Raw genomic sequence first — 17281 nt, 5'->3', positions numbered from 1 at the left:
ATAAATAAAAAGTCTTCCAAATTCAGTAGTCTGCTGCGTAAAACTATTTTATAGGGTCCTGGAGAGATGGCTAGGCAGTAAAGAGCACTTGTTGCTCTTGTAACGAGGCCTGGTTTGCTTCCCAGCACCCACAGGATGATTCAGAACTATCCGCAATCCAGCGTCAGGGGAGGTGGCACCCTCTTCCTTCCTCTGTGGGTACCAGGCATCCCGTGCACCATAGTCACGTGCAAGCCAAACACGTATACACATTAACTAAAAATTAGAAGTCTAAAAGTAGAGGCTTTTATAATTACTTATGATAATACTAAGGTATTCATTTCCTAGTAAACTCCTGTTAGCAACTGTGGTATGTGTGTGATGGTTCAGAGGCGGTGGGTATGAGCAAGATGTTGGCATCAACGGGTCTGAGGCACCTTGCAACGCTACGAGTCAATGACGTCTTCACCAGTCACTCATAAGCTTTCACTTCAGAGCATCAGTAACAAGGACACACCCCTGAGATGTCTGTGTGACATCTCAAACACTCCGCTGAACACAGTGCTTACCAAGGGAAGGCAGTGGTACAGTCCTTGACCCTGTGAGTGGAACTAGTTACATTGATCTGTTTCGAGTCAGGGTCTCACTACACTATGTAGCCCTGGCAGTCATGGGACTCACAGAGATCTACCTGCCTCTGCTTCTTGAGGGCTGGGATTAAAAGTGTGCACCACCATACCAGTTAAAAATACTATTTATTATATATTATTAGTTATTATATATCTACCACTTAGCTGTATTCTTGGCTATTATTTTATTTTACATGTTTTACCTGCGTGTAAATATACCATTTACATGTGTTAGACCCAGAGAGGTCAGGAGAGAGTGTCAGATCCCCTGGAACTGGAGTTGCAGATGGTTGTGAGCCACCATGGGGGCACTGGGACCTGAACCGGTATCCTCTGCCAGAACAGCATGTACCCTTAACTGCTGAGTCCCCTTGCTAGTCCCTCCCCAATGTGATTTTACTTGATGGAGCTGGCCTGATGAACTGTGATCTTTCACATATAAGTATTGCACTTTTATTGTTGCTTTGACCAAACATCTGACAGAAATAACTTAAGGGAAGAAAAGTTTGTTTTGACTTCTGGAGTCAGAGGCCATCTTGGCAGGGAGGGCATGGCAGAGCTCAGCAACTTACATCATGGTGTGCAGGATGCTGGTGCGTCCTCTTTCCTCCTTGTCCTGGTTATTTTTTTTTGTTTGTTTGTTTTTTTAACTAATCACCTTGGTACAACCTTGAATCTCCTGGGAAGAGGGAACTTCAAGTGAAGGATAATCCAGTTCAGACTGGCCTGTGACTAGGTCTGTGAGAAATGGTCTTGATTCTCATTGGTTTGGGAGGGCTGAGCCCACTGTGGGCAGAACTATCCCCTAGGCAGTTGGGTCTGGACCCTATAAGAAAGCTAGCTGAGCACGAGCCAGTACACAGAGTTCCTCCAAAGATTCTACTTCTCTCAAGGATAGACTAGGAGTAAGTGAAAGGATCACTTTCCTCCCCAAGTTGCTTTTGCTCATGGTTTTTGTCATAGCAATAGATGATCAAACTAAAACATTCTTTTCATTGTCTCTGGGCCCCCAGCCCATTGGATGATACCACCCACGTTCAACATATGCTTTCTCTCTGTAGCTCCTCCTCTCTGGAAATAACCTCACAAACCCCTCCAGAGGTGTGACTTACCATCTCCTACATGAACTGAAATTCAGGCAGGTCAACAAACAAGATTAATCATCACTGGTGTTTAACAGACATTTAAAAAAAAAAGATGAACAAAATGAGCCTGTCACTCCCAGGAGAACAACTGCCAGTACCTGTCACTGATGACAAAACACAATCTCTCGAGCATTACAATTTAGGGGACCCTTTTATCTGCCACTATAAGCTTGACAGACTCTCAATATTTAAAGACTTTTTTTTTGATGATGTTAAACATTAGCAGTGATCTGAAAAGATGTGATTAAAATAATTCTTTAGATATATTTTCATTTTACATTTTATGCATATAAGTATTTTTGCCTGCATATGTGTCTGCATACCATGCTTGGTATCCAAGGAGGCCAGAAGGAGGTGTTAGGTCCCCTGGAACTGGACTTAAAGATAGTTGTGAGCTACCATGTGGGTTCTGGGAGTCAAACCTGGGTCCTTTGGAAGAGCAGCCAATGTTCCTAATTACTCCAGCCCAAGGATGCCATTTTTGAAGTTATGCAATAAAAATGACTTTTGGAAGCGTTCCACGGCTCTTCCTGCCAACTGACTAGTCCATTTCTCTTACCTTAACAGAAAAAGAGATGGGGAAGATATAAAACCAGCCTTTTCTTGACCTTAGTGAAAGTGGAAACTTCAAGGCCACCAAATGGCACGAAATCTGAAGACCAGGTGAGGCCAAAGAGGGCAAGGTACTACTTTAGCTAGGATGAGTCCTGAGAGACTCCGGTTGCCATGTAAGCAAGAAATATGATGGCCATTTAAAAATATTTTTTTTCAAAGGGAATTGTTAGAGTGTGAGCGGGACTAGCACAGGAATCCAGAACTCTGGAGTACCGCTGACTTGTGGAAAGTCATCCTGGATTGCCAGAACTGATTATGAGAAAGACTAAGGGAGACCAAACAGTCAGGAGAAGGTTCTATACCAACACACATGAGGAGTTGGCTACCCGTTGTGTTTGTCCAGGTTCTGTTACTATTTCAAATTGCCCGAGACTGAATAATTTACAGAAAATGAAGGGTTTGTTTAGAATGCGCATTTCCGGAGACTTTGTGAATTCAAACTCATGTTTCAATAGTACAATGTGGGCATCTGATGAAGACCTCAATACATCATAAGGAGGCAGAGCAAGTGTGTTAGCAATTTCCTCTGAATTGGAAACTTTTCTATGGACTGTCACTCTTGGTGGGAGGTTCCTCTATCCTGTTGCTGTAGTGAGAAAGCCAACTTCTTCAGGATTCCAGGGTAGAGTGAAGTCTAGAAGAGCTCCAGGAATCCTTCCAGGACTCTGGTTCCAGGTTTGGGCTTGCTGAGATGTCCAGTCAATGGAAGTGAACAACTATTGGATTCTTAGCTATTCTGTTGTGAGATAGCCATTGTTGGGCTACTCTGTCTACAACATGTAAGTCAATCTAAGAAATCCCACATATCTGTCATGTCCCTATCTGAGCTGAGCAAACATTTGTTCTTGTTTCCCTAGTAAGAGTAGCACACCAGGGTGTTGGAGAGTCTCAGATCATCTGAGTTGCCTGGAGGAGACGCTGACCAGTCCAGCTGCCTGTAGTTTTTGTCAACTACTCAGGCTGGGGTGGTGTTTTTATAATACAATTACCTATGAGTCACCCATACTCCTGTCGATAACCCCTCACCCATACCACTGTAAACAAGTCCAATAAATTCATTGGTTCACCAAGTTAGCCTTTGATAGAATTCTTTTTTTTTTCAAACTTATTAGTTCTTTTGAACTCATGACCTCTGGAAGAGCAGTCGGGTGCTCTTAACCTCTGAGCCATCTCTCCAGCCCTCTTTTGAATTTCACATCACGCACCCCAATCCCACACATCTCCTCTTCTCCTCATACCCACTCCTCACCCTTACAACTTCCCCCCCAACAGAGAAAAACAAATCTCTCGCTGTGAAAGCTGTAGTGTGTCACAGTGTGCCCCACAGTATTCCCTTTTGTGATAGAATTCTTTTTTTTGCCCCCTCCATCTTTATTAACTTGGGTATTTCTTATTTACATTTCGATTGTTATTCCCTTTCCCGGTTTCCGGCCAACATCCGCCTAACCCCTCCCCCTCCCTTTCTATATGGGTGTTCCCCTCCCCATCCTCCCCCCACTACCGCCCTTCCCCCAACAATCACATTCACTGGGGGTTCAGTCTTGGCAGGACCCAGGGCTTCCCCTTCCACTGGTGCTCTTACTAGGCTGTTCATTGCTACCTATGAGGTTGGAGCCCAGGGTCAGTCCATGTATAGTCTTTGGGTAGTGGCTTAGTCCCTGGAAGCTCTGGTTGGTTGGCATTGTTGCTCATAGAATACCCTTGTGATAGAATTCTTACTTGTGTCTGTTGGGAAATCCCTGCTGCTAAGGTGAGAAGTCTGAAAGCCCTGAGCATGGTGCAAAATGGAGGACTTCCTTTGTCAGCTGGGCTTCTCTTTCTCTGACCTCGCCTGGGGAATCTTGGAAACCCCCATACCCTCTACCAACAGAAAGTCACACATCCTTGGTGAGATTACAGCTCCCTTTCTCCGGATAAGGAACCTGTTCAGTAAGCATCAAGATTCCTGGAATGCCTACCCATGCTAATGAGGCATCTCAGTAACCTAGCCTTCTGCCAATGACCTTGGCCACCCTGGATATTCCCATCCCCTTCCCTAAAACTTCAAACGCTTGATTTGTCCTGAGGAAAAGTTGACCTGTCTCCCCAAAGCTGATCTGGAATGTAACCGTCTCTGTTATACTCATTGGCAGTCTGAAACCCTGTTTGTCGACTCTGCTCCCTTTGTCATTGTGGGCCAGTGGCCAATGACCCCAGGGAGAAGGGAGACCCCTGATATCTTCTGTTGACTCTCTATTTGTGTGGGTGATTAGACATTTGTCAGCATCTCCCCAAGAAAAATTCACACAAGACACACCTTCCTCTTCTTTTCTTCCTCCATCCAGGCAAGGTTTGGCATAGCTCTCTTCCAAGAAAGTCACTAAATGCTATTATGGGGGCCTCACCCTCACTAGTTTATTTAATACCAACTATCTCCTTTTTTTTTTCGGAGCTGGGGACCAAACCCAGGGCCTTGTGCTTGCTAGGCAAGCGCTCTACCACTGAGCCAAATCCCCAACCCCTTATCTCCTTCTTTTTTAAAGAATTATTATTTATTTAATGTATATGAATACACTGTAGCTGTCTTCAGACACACCAGAAGAGGGCATCAGATCCCATTACAGATGGTTGTGAGCCACCATATGGTTGCTGGGAATTGAACTCAGGACCACTGGAAGAGTAGTCAGTGCTCTTAACCACTGAGTCATCTCTCCAGCAAACCCCACCTCCCTAATTATCTCCTAAAGGCACACCCCCAAATACCCTTAGCCTGGGGATTTGGAGATTCCGTGTTTGACATTTGAATTTATGGAGGACACACCCAAACCACAGCAGCCATCTTTTCAGGATCACATAAAACACCATCCGGATGGGTTTATAGCTCATGCCTCTAACCCTAGCACTCAGGGGGCTGAGGCAGGAGGAGTGCAAAGTCCTCTTGGGCTACTTAGTGAGTTTCAGGGCACTTTGTACTACATAGTGATATCCTGTCTGAAAAGATATGAAAGCATGGACCAGAGAGATGATTTGGTGGTTAGGAATACATACTGTTTTTCTGGAACGTCAGAATTGAACTGGGTGATATGTGAGTATTGTTGTGGAAAGGTAACACATATTTAGTGTCAGGAAAACTATAGATTCACCAAACAGAATCTTGTCTCTATACAAGGTAATAGATATTTGTAGGAAAAAAGTGGAAGGTTTACATAAAAGCTTTTCTTTTTTTTTAATAATCACCTGATGATAACTGACTATCTCTAGTTAAACAAGTGGCTATTTATTGAGAGTTTATAGTTTACTATTAAAACAAAATGTATGATAACAATAGTTATTAAGTAGATATATGGTAGCACTGAATATGGGCAGGAGAAATTCAGAGGACCGTGCTGTAAGGCTTTCACATTCCAGTGAAATAATGATATGATATTATTTGAGGACAGACTGTAATTAATTAGAAATATACTTGTGACCTTGTATTAGTTATTTTTTGTTGCTGTGGTAAAACGCCATGGCCAATCCAACTCACGGGAAGATTATTTGACTTACAGTTCAGGAGGCCTGAACCTCAAGACTGAAGCAGCGAGAAGGAACTGCAAGTGGGGTGGGACTATAAACTCTCAAAGCCCTCCCCTAGCAACTACTTCAACTACTTCCTCTAGGAAGACACCACCTCTCAAGGCCTCAATAGTCTGTTCAAATAGTGCTACTATGTATAGGAGTCTATTGTGTACATTTCTAATGCAAACCATCACAGAAGCAAAGGTGTGGTGACTAGTGCTTTTATCCCAGCATTTGAAGGGCTCCAGGCAGGCAGATCTCTGTGAGTTCAAGGACTGCGAGGGCTACATAGTTACACAAACAGAAACAAAGACACCACACAGATAGAATACTGCAAATCTTTAAGAAAAGAAATAAACAATACGGCGCTGATAAAGAAACTTAATAACTAATGTAAGTAAGCTTAACTAATAAAGGAAGTAAGCCAAAAGCTGAGGGGAATCAAAAGAAAATAGAACCAAACACTGAAACGAAATAGAAAAGTGCCAGTTGGGTGGCGGATTCAAAACTGACCATTTGGGGCTGGGGATTTAGCTCAGTGGTAGAGCGCTTACCTAGGAAGTGCAAGGCCCTGGGTTCGGTCCCCAGCTCCAAAAAAAAAAAAAAAACTGACCATTTATTTATTTATTTATTTATTTATTTATTTATTTTTAAAGATTTATTTATTTATTATATATAAGTACACTGTAGCTGTCTTCAGATACACCAGAAGAGGGCATCAGAACTCTTTACAGATGGTTGTGAGCCACCATGTGGTTGCTGGGAATTGAACTCGTGACCTCTGGAAGAGCAGTCGGGTGCTCTTAACCGCTGAGCCATCTCTCCAGCCCAAAACTGACCATTTATACTGAATGTGTTATGATTAGGATATGAAGTGTTTCCCATAGGCTCGTGCTTTGAACACTTGATCCCTAAATGGTAGTTTTATTTTGGGAGGTTCTGAAAACTTGGGTTATGGGAACCACCCAGAGGAAATAGGTCAGGGGGATGAGAGAGTTCTTGGGGGTATATTATCCCTGACTGCTCCTTTCTTGTCCTCTGCTTCCTGATGGTCATGAAGTGAATCCTCTGTCATATACTTTAGTGTTCTACCCAAGTGCATGGTGCCAAGTGATTCTGGAACAGACCCAAAGAAACCTGATTTCCCTTAAGTTGTTTCTTTCAGGTATTTTGGTCACAGTGCCAAGCTGACATAAAGTATAAAGGATCTACGGACACTCATTGAAATACAGCAATTGGCAGGTTGGGTGTCTTAGTTATTTTCTATTGCTGTTAAGAGACACTGTGACCATTTAAGCATTTAGTTGGGGGCTTGCTACAGTTTTAGAGGGTTAGAGTCCATGATCAATGTGATGGTTTGTATATGCTTGACCCAGGGAATGCCACTATTAGGAAGAATAGCCTTGTCTGAGTAGTGTGTCACTGTGGACATGGACTTTAATATCCCTGTCCTAGCTGCCTGAAAGTCAGTATTCTGCTAGCGGCTTTCAGAGAAGTAAAAGAACTCTTGGCTTTGCCTGCACCATGCCTTCTTGGATGCTGCCATGCTCCTGCCTTGATGATAATAGACTGAACCTCTGACCTATAAGTCAGCCCCAATTAAATGTTGTCCTTTTATAAGACTTGCATTGGTCATGGTGTTTGTTCACAGCAGTAAAACCCTAACTAAGATAACCATCATGGTGGGAAGAATGGCAGCAGGCAGGCAGACATGACACTTGAACATATGGTCCATAAGGCAGAAGCAGGGTGGGGGTGGGGGAGACAGAGACAGAGAGACAGAGAGACTAGAGAGTTGGTGTGAGTTTTAAAAATTTCAAAGCCCACATCCAGTGACAGACTCCAAGAAGGCCACGCCCCCTAATCCTTCCAAAACTGTTCTACTATCTAAGGTCCTAGCATTCAAACATGAGCCACCACACTGAGTAAGAGATCCAGAGTTGCCTGCACAGAAACCCCACCCTCTGCAGTGCAAGGTGGGCTGGTGAAATTTAACACCATTAAAAAAATGATTCTTTTATGAAATATTTATTCAGTTTTGATATGGGGTCAGGGACTATCTGTGATTACAGGAAAGAGCTATAGAAGCACATTTCTTCCAGACAAATACCTGCGTGGGTCTAGATTTTTTTTACTTTCTTCCTCAGATATGACAAGATTAAGGGATGAAGCAGATCCAAGAATCTCTTCCCTGGTTTCTCTTTCTCTCTGCTCTCCATCCACGATGAAAGAGCGGTCTCGTTCTCCGTTGACTCCCATCACCATGATGTTTATCCTCAGCAGAGCCAAGCATACATGGGTAGAGCCCTCTGAAACTGAAAGCGTAAGGAATGATTCCCCCTCCCCTCTTTCTCCCTCTCCCTCCAGGCTTTCTTTGTGTAGCCTTGGCTGTCCTGGAACTTGCTCTGTAGACCAGGCTGGCCTTGAACTCAAAGATGCACCTGCTTCTGCCTCTCAAGTGCTAGGATTAAAGGCATGAGTTGCTACCTCCCAGCTTATTTCCTCTCTTTAAATAGCATTAAAAAATAGTTTGGCGATAGCTACACAAAAGCCACTAGTGCAGAATTCAGGACTCTTTTTTTTTTTATAGTTTAAAATTTATTAATTTTCAGTATTCATTTTTATTGGTTATTTTATTTATTTACACTCCAAGTGTTGTCCCCCTTTCGCAGTTTCCCCTCCCCATTGCCCAGACACCATCTCCCCTCCCTCCTGCCTCTATGAGGGTGCTCCCTCACCTTCCCACCTACTCCTGCCTCATGCGTCCCTACATTGGGACCTCAAGCCTCCACAGGACCAAGGGCTTCTCCTCCCATTGACGATAGATAAGGCAGTCCTTTCCTACATATATGGCTGGAGCCATGGGTCTCCCCATGTGTACTCTTTGGTTGGTAGTTTAGTCCCTGGGAGCTCTGGGATATCTGGTTAGTTGATGTTCTTCCTGTGGGGTTGCAATCTCCTTCAGCTCCTTCAGTCCTAGTGGTATATTAGTTTATTTTCTACACTTGATCTTAGCCAAAAGGCCGAGAAGCGATTAGTTTATTTTCTATTGCTGTGATAAGACACTATCAGCCAGGCAATGTATAAAAGATAGCATTTAGTTGATCCTGGTGATACACGTCTACAACCCAGCACTCGGGAGGCAGAGGCTGGTGGATCTCTGTGAGTTCTCAAGGCCACCCTGGTTTAAACTCCGAGGTCTAGGACAGCTATGCAGAGAGACCCTGTCTGCAACAAACAAAAACAAAACATAAACAGAAAGGAAAGAAAGAAAATGCTTTCTCGGGCTCACAGTTTCAGAGGGTTAGAGCTCGTAGTGGCAGAGCAAAGGAATAGTGGTAGGAATAGCTGAGTTCACATCTTGATCTGAAGTCACGAGGCATAGAGAACACACTGGGAACGGCAAGAGTCTTTTGAAACCACAAATCCCACCCCCAGTGACACATCTCCTCCAATAAGGTGATACTCCTTATCCTTCCCAAGCACTTCCACTAACTGGGGACCAAGAATTCAAATAAATGAGTGTATGGGGGCCATTCTCATTCAAACTATGACAAGCGGGTTGGGTATACAACGGGCGGGGCGTCTGTTCTAATTGTGCTGTGATTAATAACTATACTGAAGCTTCCCTTCCCACCCTCCATCTCTCCATCCCTCCCTCCTCCTCCTCTTCTCCCTTTGTGCTTTCTTTTGGTGCCATCTTTCTAAAAATTAACTACAAAACATCACTTCCAATATGCATGAAGGGAAGAAAGACCATTACGCTCACTGTCCCACCTAGTTACAGAGAACGGGAGTTGAGTGTGGTAGCACATGCCTGTCACCCCACTACTCGAGGGAAGGCTGAAGGTGAACAAACTAGCAGAAGGATTATACATTGTAGGAAGCCTAATGAGAACTTGTTTCAAAAACCAAGGGCGGGGGGAGAGAGAGAGAGAGAGAGAGAGAGAGAGAGAGAGAGAGAGAGAGAAAGAGGAGAGAGATCTAGTACCCATCACTTCTCCACTCTCTACTCCCTGTATAGAGAATTAAATGGTGTGTGTGTTTTGGGGTGCCAGCTGTGGTTCCTCATCCTCCGCTTCCTCCCCCTCAGGGTGTCCAGATGCTGCTGCACACCAGGCTGGATCTTAGAGGCACAGCTCTTTTAGGCGAAGGCCTTCTCTGATCACATTCAATGAAACAGCTCTCTTAGAGGATTTTAGCCTGCGTGCATATCTTTATTTGGGGTGGGTTTGTGCACGTACATTTACTCAGGGTGACCCCGAGGTACATATGGACCTTGAAGAGTGGGAAGGAGTTTTCAGGGTAAATGAAAAGTATTGGTTAGGGTTTTAAAGTTCTGTGAATGCCTCATTTGTATGGAGAGGCATTCCAGGAATCCCAGGTACCTGCTGGGCGGGTTCTGAATGGGCGGTAACAGGGAGAGGAAATTGAACCTGTAGCTGCCAAGGACCTTCCCCAGGTTAGAGGGTATTGGGGTTTGGGCACTTCAGACAAGGTCAGAGAAGGGGAAGTCCCGCTTGTAAAGGGAGTCCACCATTTTGCACCGAGCTCAGAGAAGCTATCCTGTCATGGTAGACTTCAATCTTAATTAGCAAAGGTTTCCCCACACAGAATCATGGATGTGAGAGTCTTTTTAAGTTGATACCAGACACAGGTGATAGTTTTGCTTGTTTGTGGTCTGTACATATAGGGCCTCAGACTGCAAAGTTCCTCCTCTGATTTATTTTCTCTCCTCAACAATAGGAATATAGGGGTTGGGGACTTAGCTCAGTGGTAGAGCGCTTGCCTAGGAAGCACAAGGCCCTGGGTTCGGTCCCCAGCTCCGAAAAAAAGAACCAAAAAAAAAAAAAACCAAAAACAAAAAAAACAAAAAAAAAACCAATAGGAATATTTCTGTTTTAATCATAAATGTTCTGCTCATTTTGCTGTGGTGTTAGAGAAAAGAAAAAACCCACGTAATATCCAATACCATGATCTCATGAATATTATTGCTAAGAATACATCCTTTCAGTAAGGTTATGAGTTGATTGAAACAAAAATATCAAGTAAATCTTAGTGCAGGTGGCAAGAGGAAACAGTTCCCTCCCTCTATAAAAGAAATCCCAGTGAAGTTTTAATATTAGTGGTTGAAGTGCAAGATATGCTATTTTGTTAAAAACAGATACATGTAAAATACCTCTGGGTTTGGAATGGATCTGAGCACCAGCCCTGAGTGCTCTGTCAATAGCTCGTTCTTGGCACAAAGAGAGGAGCTGGAACCCTGTTTTCTGCTGCATGCCACTTTCAGCTCGGTGGTTCCTTGTCTCCCTGGTCTCTGGTTCCTGCTGGAGCCTGCTTGCCTGGGTCTGGCTTTCCCCCAGAATTCCTATGCAGCCTAGATTTGTCCTTGCAGCCCAGCTTGGATAAAGCGGTCAGTAGTCCCTGCCCTCAATTCTGCTTCTCCTTGGGAAGTAGAACTCATCCCCGGCCTGTCCATTGTCATTCTCTAGAGCGAGGCTCTTTGACACATACCTCTCTCTGTGTGTCTCTAAACTGCTACGAGACAGAAGCAGCCTGAAATGACAGTGTGCTGGTTTAAGAGACGTGTGCATCTGCTTGTGAATTACTGTCTTGGAGGAGAATAATCCAGCTGGTTCTAGGATGGGAATAAGACCTCTGGAGCAGAGCTGTGCTGGCTAAACGCATCAGGACTGCTGTCCCCCTTTAAAGTCACAAAGAATGATGCATTATTGTTCTTTCATACCATCGCGCTTTGGGTGGCTTGCAACACAGTCGTAGCTGACTGAAGTATGGACACAAAGCAGCACGCGGATCCCACCCTCGGACTTACCTAGACCTAGGCTGGAACCATTACACAAATGGGATCTGTCATGCCTGACTTTTCATAAGCAAGCTCATTGTTACACTAGTAACATTATCCTGCCTAGCACTGGGGAGGGGGGCAATGGAGTCAAGGGAGCCATCTACAGCCCTCATCCACAAACTACACTATCCTTCTCCTCCTACCCTACAAGAGCTGGGGGGAAGGAGACAGGATGAGAGTTAGAGATGTCTACAGTCCTAGGGACAGTGGGCAAATGCCAGGTCACATGTCCCCGCTTGTGGCAAAGTTTGGAATTCTCACGTCTCTGGGACTCTAGTCTTCCCTTGTGTGTCACAGATGGCAACACTCTTCACATTCTTTCCAAAGGCCCTGCTGCTTTTTTGCTAGCTCACTGGAGCTCTTCTGTCAAGCTCATGTAACTTCCGTTCCAGAAAGTCACGATCCTGATGCAGAGAGGGCTCCAGCTTGTATAAGCTTGGTAAGCTGACATTTGACACTGCTAGTGCTTCTCACGGGTGTGAGAGTTTTCAGTTCAGCTACCACATAAGATTCTCCAGGGGAAAAAAAGGGACAGACAGGTCCTATATAGACACATAGAAGTAGATGCAGAAGCAGGGGTACACAGTGGGAGGTGGCCCAGGCAGTTAAGGTTACCGTTTGAATTAGAAATGTCTCCCCCAGGTTCACGTTTTCACGGCTTGGTCCCTAGTTGGTAGTTGTATTTCGAAGGCCCTGGAGCTTTTAGGAGGTGGAGCCTGGCTGGTAGAAGCAGTTTACTAGGACTTGGCCTTTGAAGGTTGTATCTACCCTCGACTCTGGGCAAAGCTTCAGGTTTCTTCTCCACCAGCATGGTGTATCGACATGCTCCCATCACTATGAGCTGCCTCTGTGTGTTCCTCAGGATGGACTAAGAAACCCCTGAAACCAGGAGCCCTGACCAACCTTTTCTTTCTAAAACTGCAGAGTAACTTCTAAAGTTATGAAGGCTCAAAAGTCTTAAAATCAGGCCGGAGAACCAGGAAGGCAAGCCAGTGGCATATTTCAGTGTGAATCAGGATTTCCAGTGTCCAAGGGTAAGAGGAGGCAGATGTCTGGGCTTAAGAAGGGAGATTAAACCGGTCCTTCAACAACTACCTAGGAACGGGGATCGATGTGCTGTGTTAACTTGACTACCTTTGGAATCCTCATTTTTGCAAATTTTGGGGGTGCTGAGAACTGAATTTGGGTCCCCAGAAGATCATTGCTCATCTTAACCACTGAACCATCTCTCCAGCCCGACTTTTATTTTTTTTTTCTTTTTTCTTTTTTTTCGGAGCTGGGGACCGAACCCAGGGCCTTGCGCTCGCTAGGCAAGCATTCTACCGCTGAGCTAAATCCCCAACCCCCCGACTTTATTTTTATTTTTTTTTAAAGATTTATTCACGTATTATATGTGAGTACACTGTAGCTGACTTCAGACACACCAGAAGAGGGCATCGGATCTCTTTACAGATGGTTGTGAGCCACCATGTGGTTGCTGGGAATTGAACTCAGGACCTCTGGAAGAGTAGTTGGGTGCTCTTATCCCCTGAGCCATCTCTCCAGCCCCCGACTTTTATTTTTAATGATGTGTATTTATCCTGTGTGGGGGGTTTTGTGCCTGTGAAGGGGATGTTGGATCACTAGAGCTGGAGGATCCAAAATCGTCACCTGAAAAGAACAGCGTGTGCTCTTAACTTTTGCAACATCTCTTTTAGCCTTAAGGAACCCCCGTTTCTGAGTGAACGCTTGAGGAAGTTTCCAGAGAGGTTTGACTGAGAAGTCTAAGAGTCCTGTGGATTGGGGTTCAAGACTGGATGAAAAGGAAGAAAGTCAGAAGCTAGCCGGAAGCCAGCATTCTGCTTCTCTGCTTCTTGGTCGGTGGGGATGTGAAGATCCTGTGTCATGCTTCTGCTGCCATGAACTCTGTCATGCCTTTCCCCACCAAGAAGAGCTGCTGCCTCAAACACACATGGCTGCTTGCTCTCTACGTCTTGTCCAAGGGTTGGATTCTTTATGGAAGTATTGATATGAAGGAGAACTTTCTGAGAAGCCTCCCCAAAAAAAACTGTGTATTTGTGTAGTGTGATGTGCCCTCTTTACAGCAACTACTTTGGATACAAATCCATTGTCCTTAGACTGGAGCCGGGGCTGGGGGCCGGCCAGCCTTCTGTAGCACAGGGTCTGTGTGGTCTGTGGCTAATCACATCAAAGAGGAGTGGAAGGCAGGGAGCTGCCCGTGGGCATTTCAGGAGTGGAGTGGAACGATCGATACCAGAAATATTTTTTACATTTGGGTTGCTGTGACTGACGTGAAAAAATAAAAACCAGTGTGAGAGAGGAGGCGTTTGTTTTGGTTCACCATTTGTATGTTAAGTGCTGTTGGTCAACTGCCTTGCTGCTTGTACTTGCTGAGGGCTAACTTTGAGAGCAAGTCAGACGGCCCTTATCTCAGATTCACTCAGGTTTATCTCTCTTGTCCTCGGGGACACTTTCTTGGGGCAGGCTGGCCTCGTGCTTCTGTGTCGGGAAGAAAGACAAACACACAGCTATAACTGCACCCTGGAGGGCGATGGATAGAAGATGAACCATTTCTAAGGGAAGTTACTGTTATTTATCCTGTGATGTAAAATACTGGAGGTGGGAACGAGAGGTGGGAAGCTCATTAGTGGAGAGAACCCTCTGCTCTAGCTGGAAATATCCCAGACAGAACTCCAGTCTTTCTGACAGACTCAGCCCAGTCTTTCTGGGGCGGGATGTTGCCAGGGCTCAACTTGATGATATCTATCTGTTGTTTGCTACTGAGTTTATTTTTGCTTGCTTTCCCGGTCTAGTAACTCTAGTTAGTTCTGCTGGATGTTTTAAGGGCCTGATTTATCTTATGTATCTGCTTCTTGCTATATGTTCTTTTGGTTTTGCTTGCTACACGCTTAAAAACCTCACTCAAACAAAAGTAAATCTGTCATAGGTCATTTTCTGTAGGGAATATTATTTCAGAGGGTTCAGTGCATTATGGCGGGGAGGCGTGGTCTGTCTGTCTCAGTTTACTTCATAGCTGAACATGAGGTAGAGAGTGACAGGAAGTGTCCAGGGATGCTATACTGAAGACTCACCCCATGGAACTACTCCCTCCACTTAGCTTCCACATCCCAAATTGCATACTAAATTCTCTCTCTCTCTCTTTTTTCTTTTGTTTTTTTTTGAGACAGGGTTTCTCTGTATAGACTTTGGCTATCCTGGAACTCGCTCTGTAGACCAGGCTGCCCTCAAACTCGGAGATCTGACTGTCTCTGCCTTCTGGGTACTGGGATTAAAGGTATGAGCCACTGCTGCCTGGTACATCCTAATTGTTTAATATCCTTTCAGATAAGCACTGTTTGTTAAGGACCAGGTATTGAAACGGTCTGTTCATATTCAAAGCACACCACTAGAGAGAAGTAGCTTCTGAGGTGCTTGAGGATTCGGGGATGCTGCTGTTGGCAGGAGGCAGGACGAGTGCTTGGAGTCTGACTGTGTTTTAGAGGTTTCTGCATCTGCAGGGAGAGAAATTCACATTTACCACCTTTCCCCAATCATCCCTGCCTTTTCTTTTTTGATGTGAACGAAAAAAGGATGGATACAGACTTGGGAGCTGGGACAGAAGTGGAAGATAGGGGCAAAGTGACCCATAGAGGGCCAGAATTCTGCAGGTACCTACTAGCCGGTTGCTATACACACAACACTGAGGTAACGGGATCCACACCTATTGTCAGGGCTTGCATTAGGGCAAGGCCACAAGGTAGACTGCCACAAACAGGCCGTGCAAAGGGCCGGAGGAGAAAGTGGGTCCAAGAGATTTATTCATTTATTTTTGAGACAGGGTTCAACTGCAGATCTCTGGCTAGCCTGGGACTTACTATGGACCAGGCTGGCTTCAAACTTACAGATATCCACCTGCCTCTGCCTCCAAACTGCTGGGGATTAACGGTGTGCTCCCCTACCCGCTCCAACTTCCAAGTTTTAAAATACTGAGTAGAACAGGGATGGGGATTTAGCTCAGTTGGTAGAGTGTTTGTCTAGCAAGCCCAAAGCCATGCGTTTGGTTCCCACTGTTAAAACAAAACGAAACACCAGAATTATAAAATAAGTGGGACAGAGCAGCTATTCTTGAAAAATGTGCTACACAGTGCATATGTGGTAACATAGTAATATTAATACAGCAGCTTAATATATATAAGGAAAATTGTAATGTGTACAGTAATTAATACACATGCAAAGTACAGTTGTATATTGTGCATTTTAGCTCATTAAACCACATTAGTTCATTAAAAGGCCTGGGAAACAGCTGAATTTGATAAAATTAAATGTGTTTATGAAACAGTCTCAGTGCTCATATTAAGTTCCTACCACCACAGACAGCGCCAAGTGAATGGGGGGGGGACCCACGAGTTGGGGGGATCCACAATCCTGCCGTTCTCTTCCTGAACTGGCGTCTGAGCCTTTTTGCTTCCACCCGGCCCGAAGACCCTGTCCCCACCATTGCTCCGCCCATAAGGGCGGAGCTTGAGAGATTCCCGGCGTGCTGCGCGGGCGGGGCGAGGGGCGGGGCGTGCGCAGAGGCGCGGAGGAGGCGCGGCTGTCGCGGGACGCTAAGCTGGGCCCGGTTGCGGGAAAGGAGCGTGGCGCGCCTGGTGTAGGGCCTGCTGCTCCGAGGCGGCAGCGGCAGCGGCGGCGGCGGCATGCGCGTGTGAGATGCGGCCGCGGGTAGCCCGGACGCGAGCGGCGGCCCCCGGGGCAGCGGGGAAAGTGAGCGCGGCCTCTTCAGAGAGAGGCGTGCTGTGCATGAGGGCGAGCGCGCGGGCTCTGGGCATCCGTCGGCCACGCCGCCTCCATAAACACTTGTTTAGGACTTGTTCGCCTCGCTGAGGCTGCGACGCCGGGCATGGAGCCCCCGTCCGAACCGGAGCCCGAGCCCCAGCCCTTTGCAGAGGCCTCAGCCGCCGCTCCGCTGCGCGCACCAGAGGTGGCGCGGCTTCGCGAGGAGCAGGAAAAGGTAACAGGCCTCGCTTGGTTCCGGTCTTGGCCGGCTTCCGCATGCGACCGCGACTCTGAGCAGCTTCTAACGTGGCCAGCCCTCTCTGCGTGAGACCGAGATCCCCACGCGCGAGCTGCGCAGCCTCGGGCTGCGGGGACCACGGGAGAAACTTTTGTCACGTGCATTTGTTGTCTTTTGTCGGTAGCCCTTTGACCTTCCCCGGAAGGGATGCGGGGATGCGGGGAATACAGAGGATGCAGGGGATAGGATAGTCTGTTGACCCTGAACTGAGAGCAATTGTTGGAACTAAATAAAATTACGTGGGTATCTTTTCTTTTCCTTTCTTTCTTTTTTTTTTTTTTGCGGGGAGATTACACAGAACATAAGTGGTCATTCTCTTTACCCCTTACCTCTTTATTGCTTAAACGTTGCTAAAATGCACGCGCGCATGCACACACACCCACACACCTACACACTATATCCTTATTTGATTGAGCGTCCAAGTTTGACTACGTTG

The 17281-nt window shown here is 45.8% G+C and overlaps 1 protein-coding gene and 1 long non-coding RNA gene across 12 annotated transcripts in view; both read left to right on the top strand.

Annotated features, from left to right (window-relative positions):
• Positions 1–4089: 4089 nt before the first annotated feature.
• Positions 4090–17281, top strand: part of Uri1 (URI1, prefoldin-like chaperone) — a 70647-nt gene continuing 57455 nt past the window's right edge. For 3 of the 10 annotated variants that reach the window (NM_001428662.1, NM_001107507.2, NM_001428661.1), the window contains 1 exon segment: positions 16345–16782. Coding sequence is in view for 3 of the 10 variants with exons in the window: in NM_001107507.2 (NP_001100977.1) it covers positions 16672–16782 (111 nt within the window). In the remaining 7 variants the exon portion in view is untranslated. 10 annotated transcript variants of the gene reach the window in all.
• LOC108349566 (uncharacterized) lies at positions 12103–14088 on the top strand. 2 transcript variants are annotated; one of them, NR_190455.1, is given in 3 exon segments: positions 12103–12210; positions 12696–12805; positions 13469–14088. It is a non-coding gene; the product is annotated as an uncharacterized LOC108349566 (long non-coding RNA).

The sequence above is a fragment of the Rattus norvegicus genome, chromosome 1 (assembly GCF_021556685.1).
Source record: "Rattus norvegicus strain SHRSP/BbbUtx chromosome 1, alternate assembly SHRSP_T2T, whole genome shotgun sequence".
Lineage (NCBI taxonomy): Eukaryota > Metazoa > Chordata > Mammalia > Rodentia > Muridae > Rattus > Rattus norvegicus.
The sequence above is the reverse complement of the archived record's forward strand: the minus strand, read 5'-3'. Positions and strand labels throughout refer to the sequence as shown.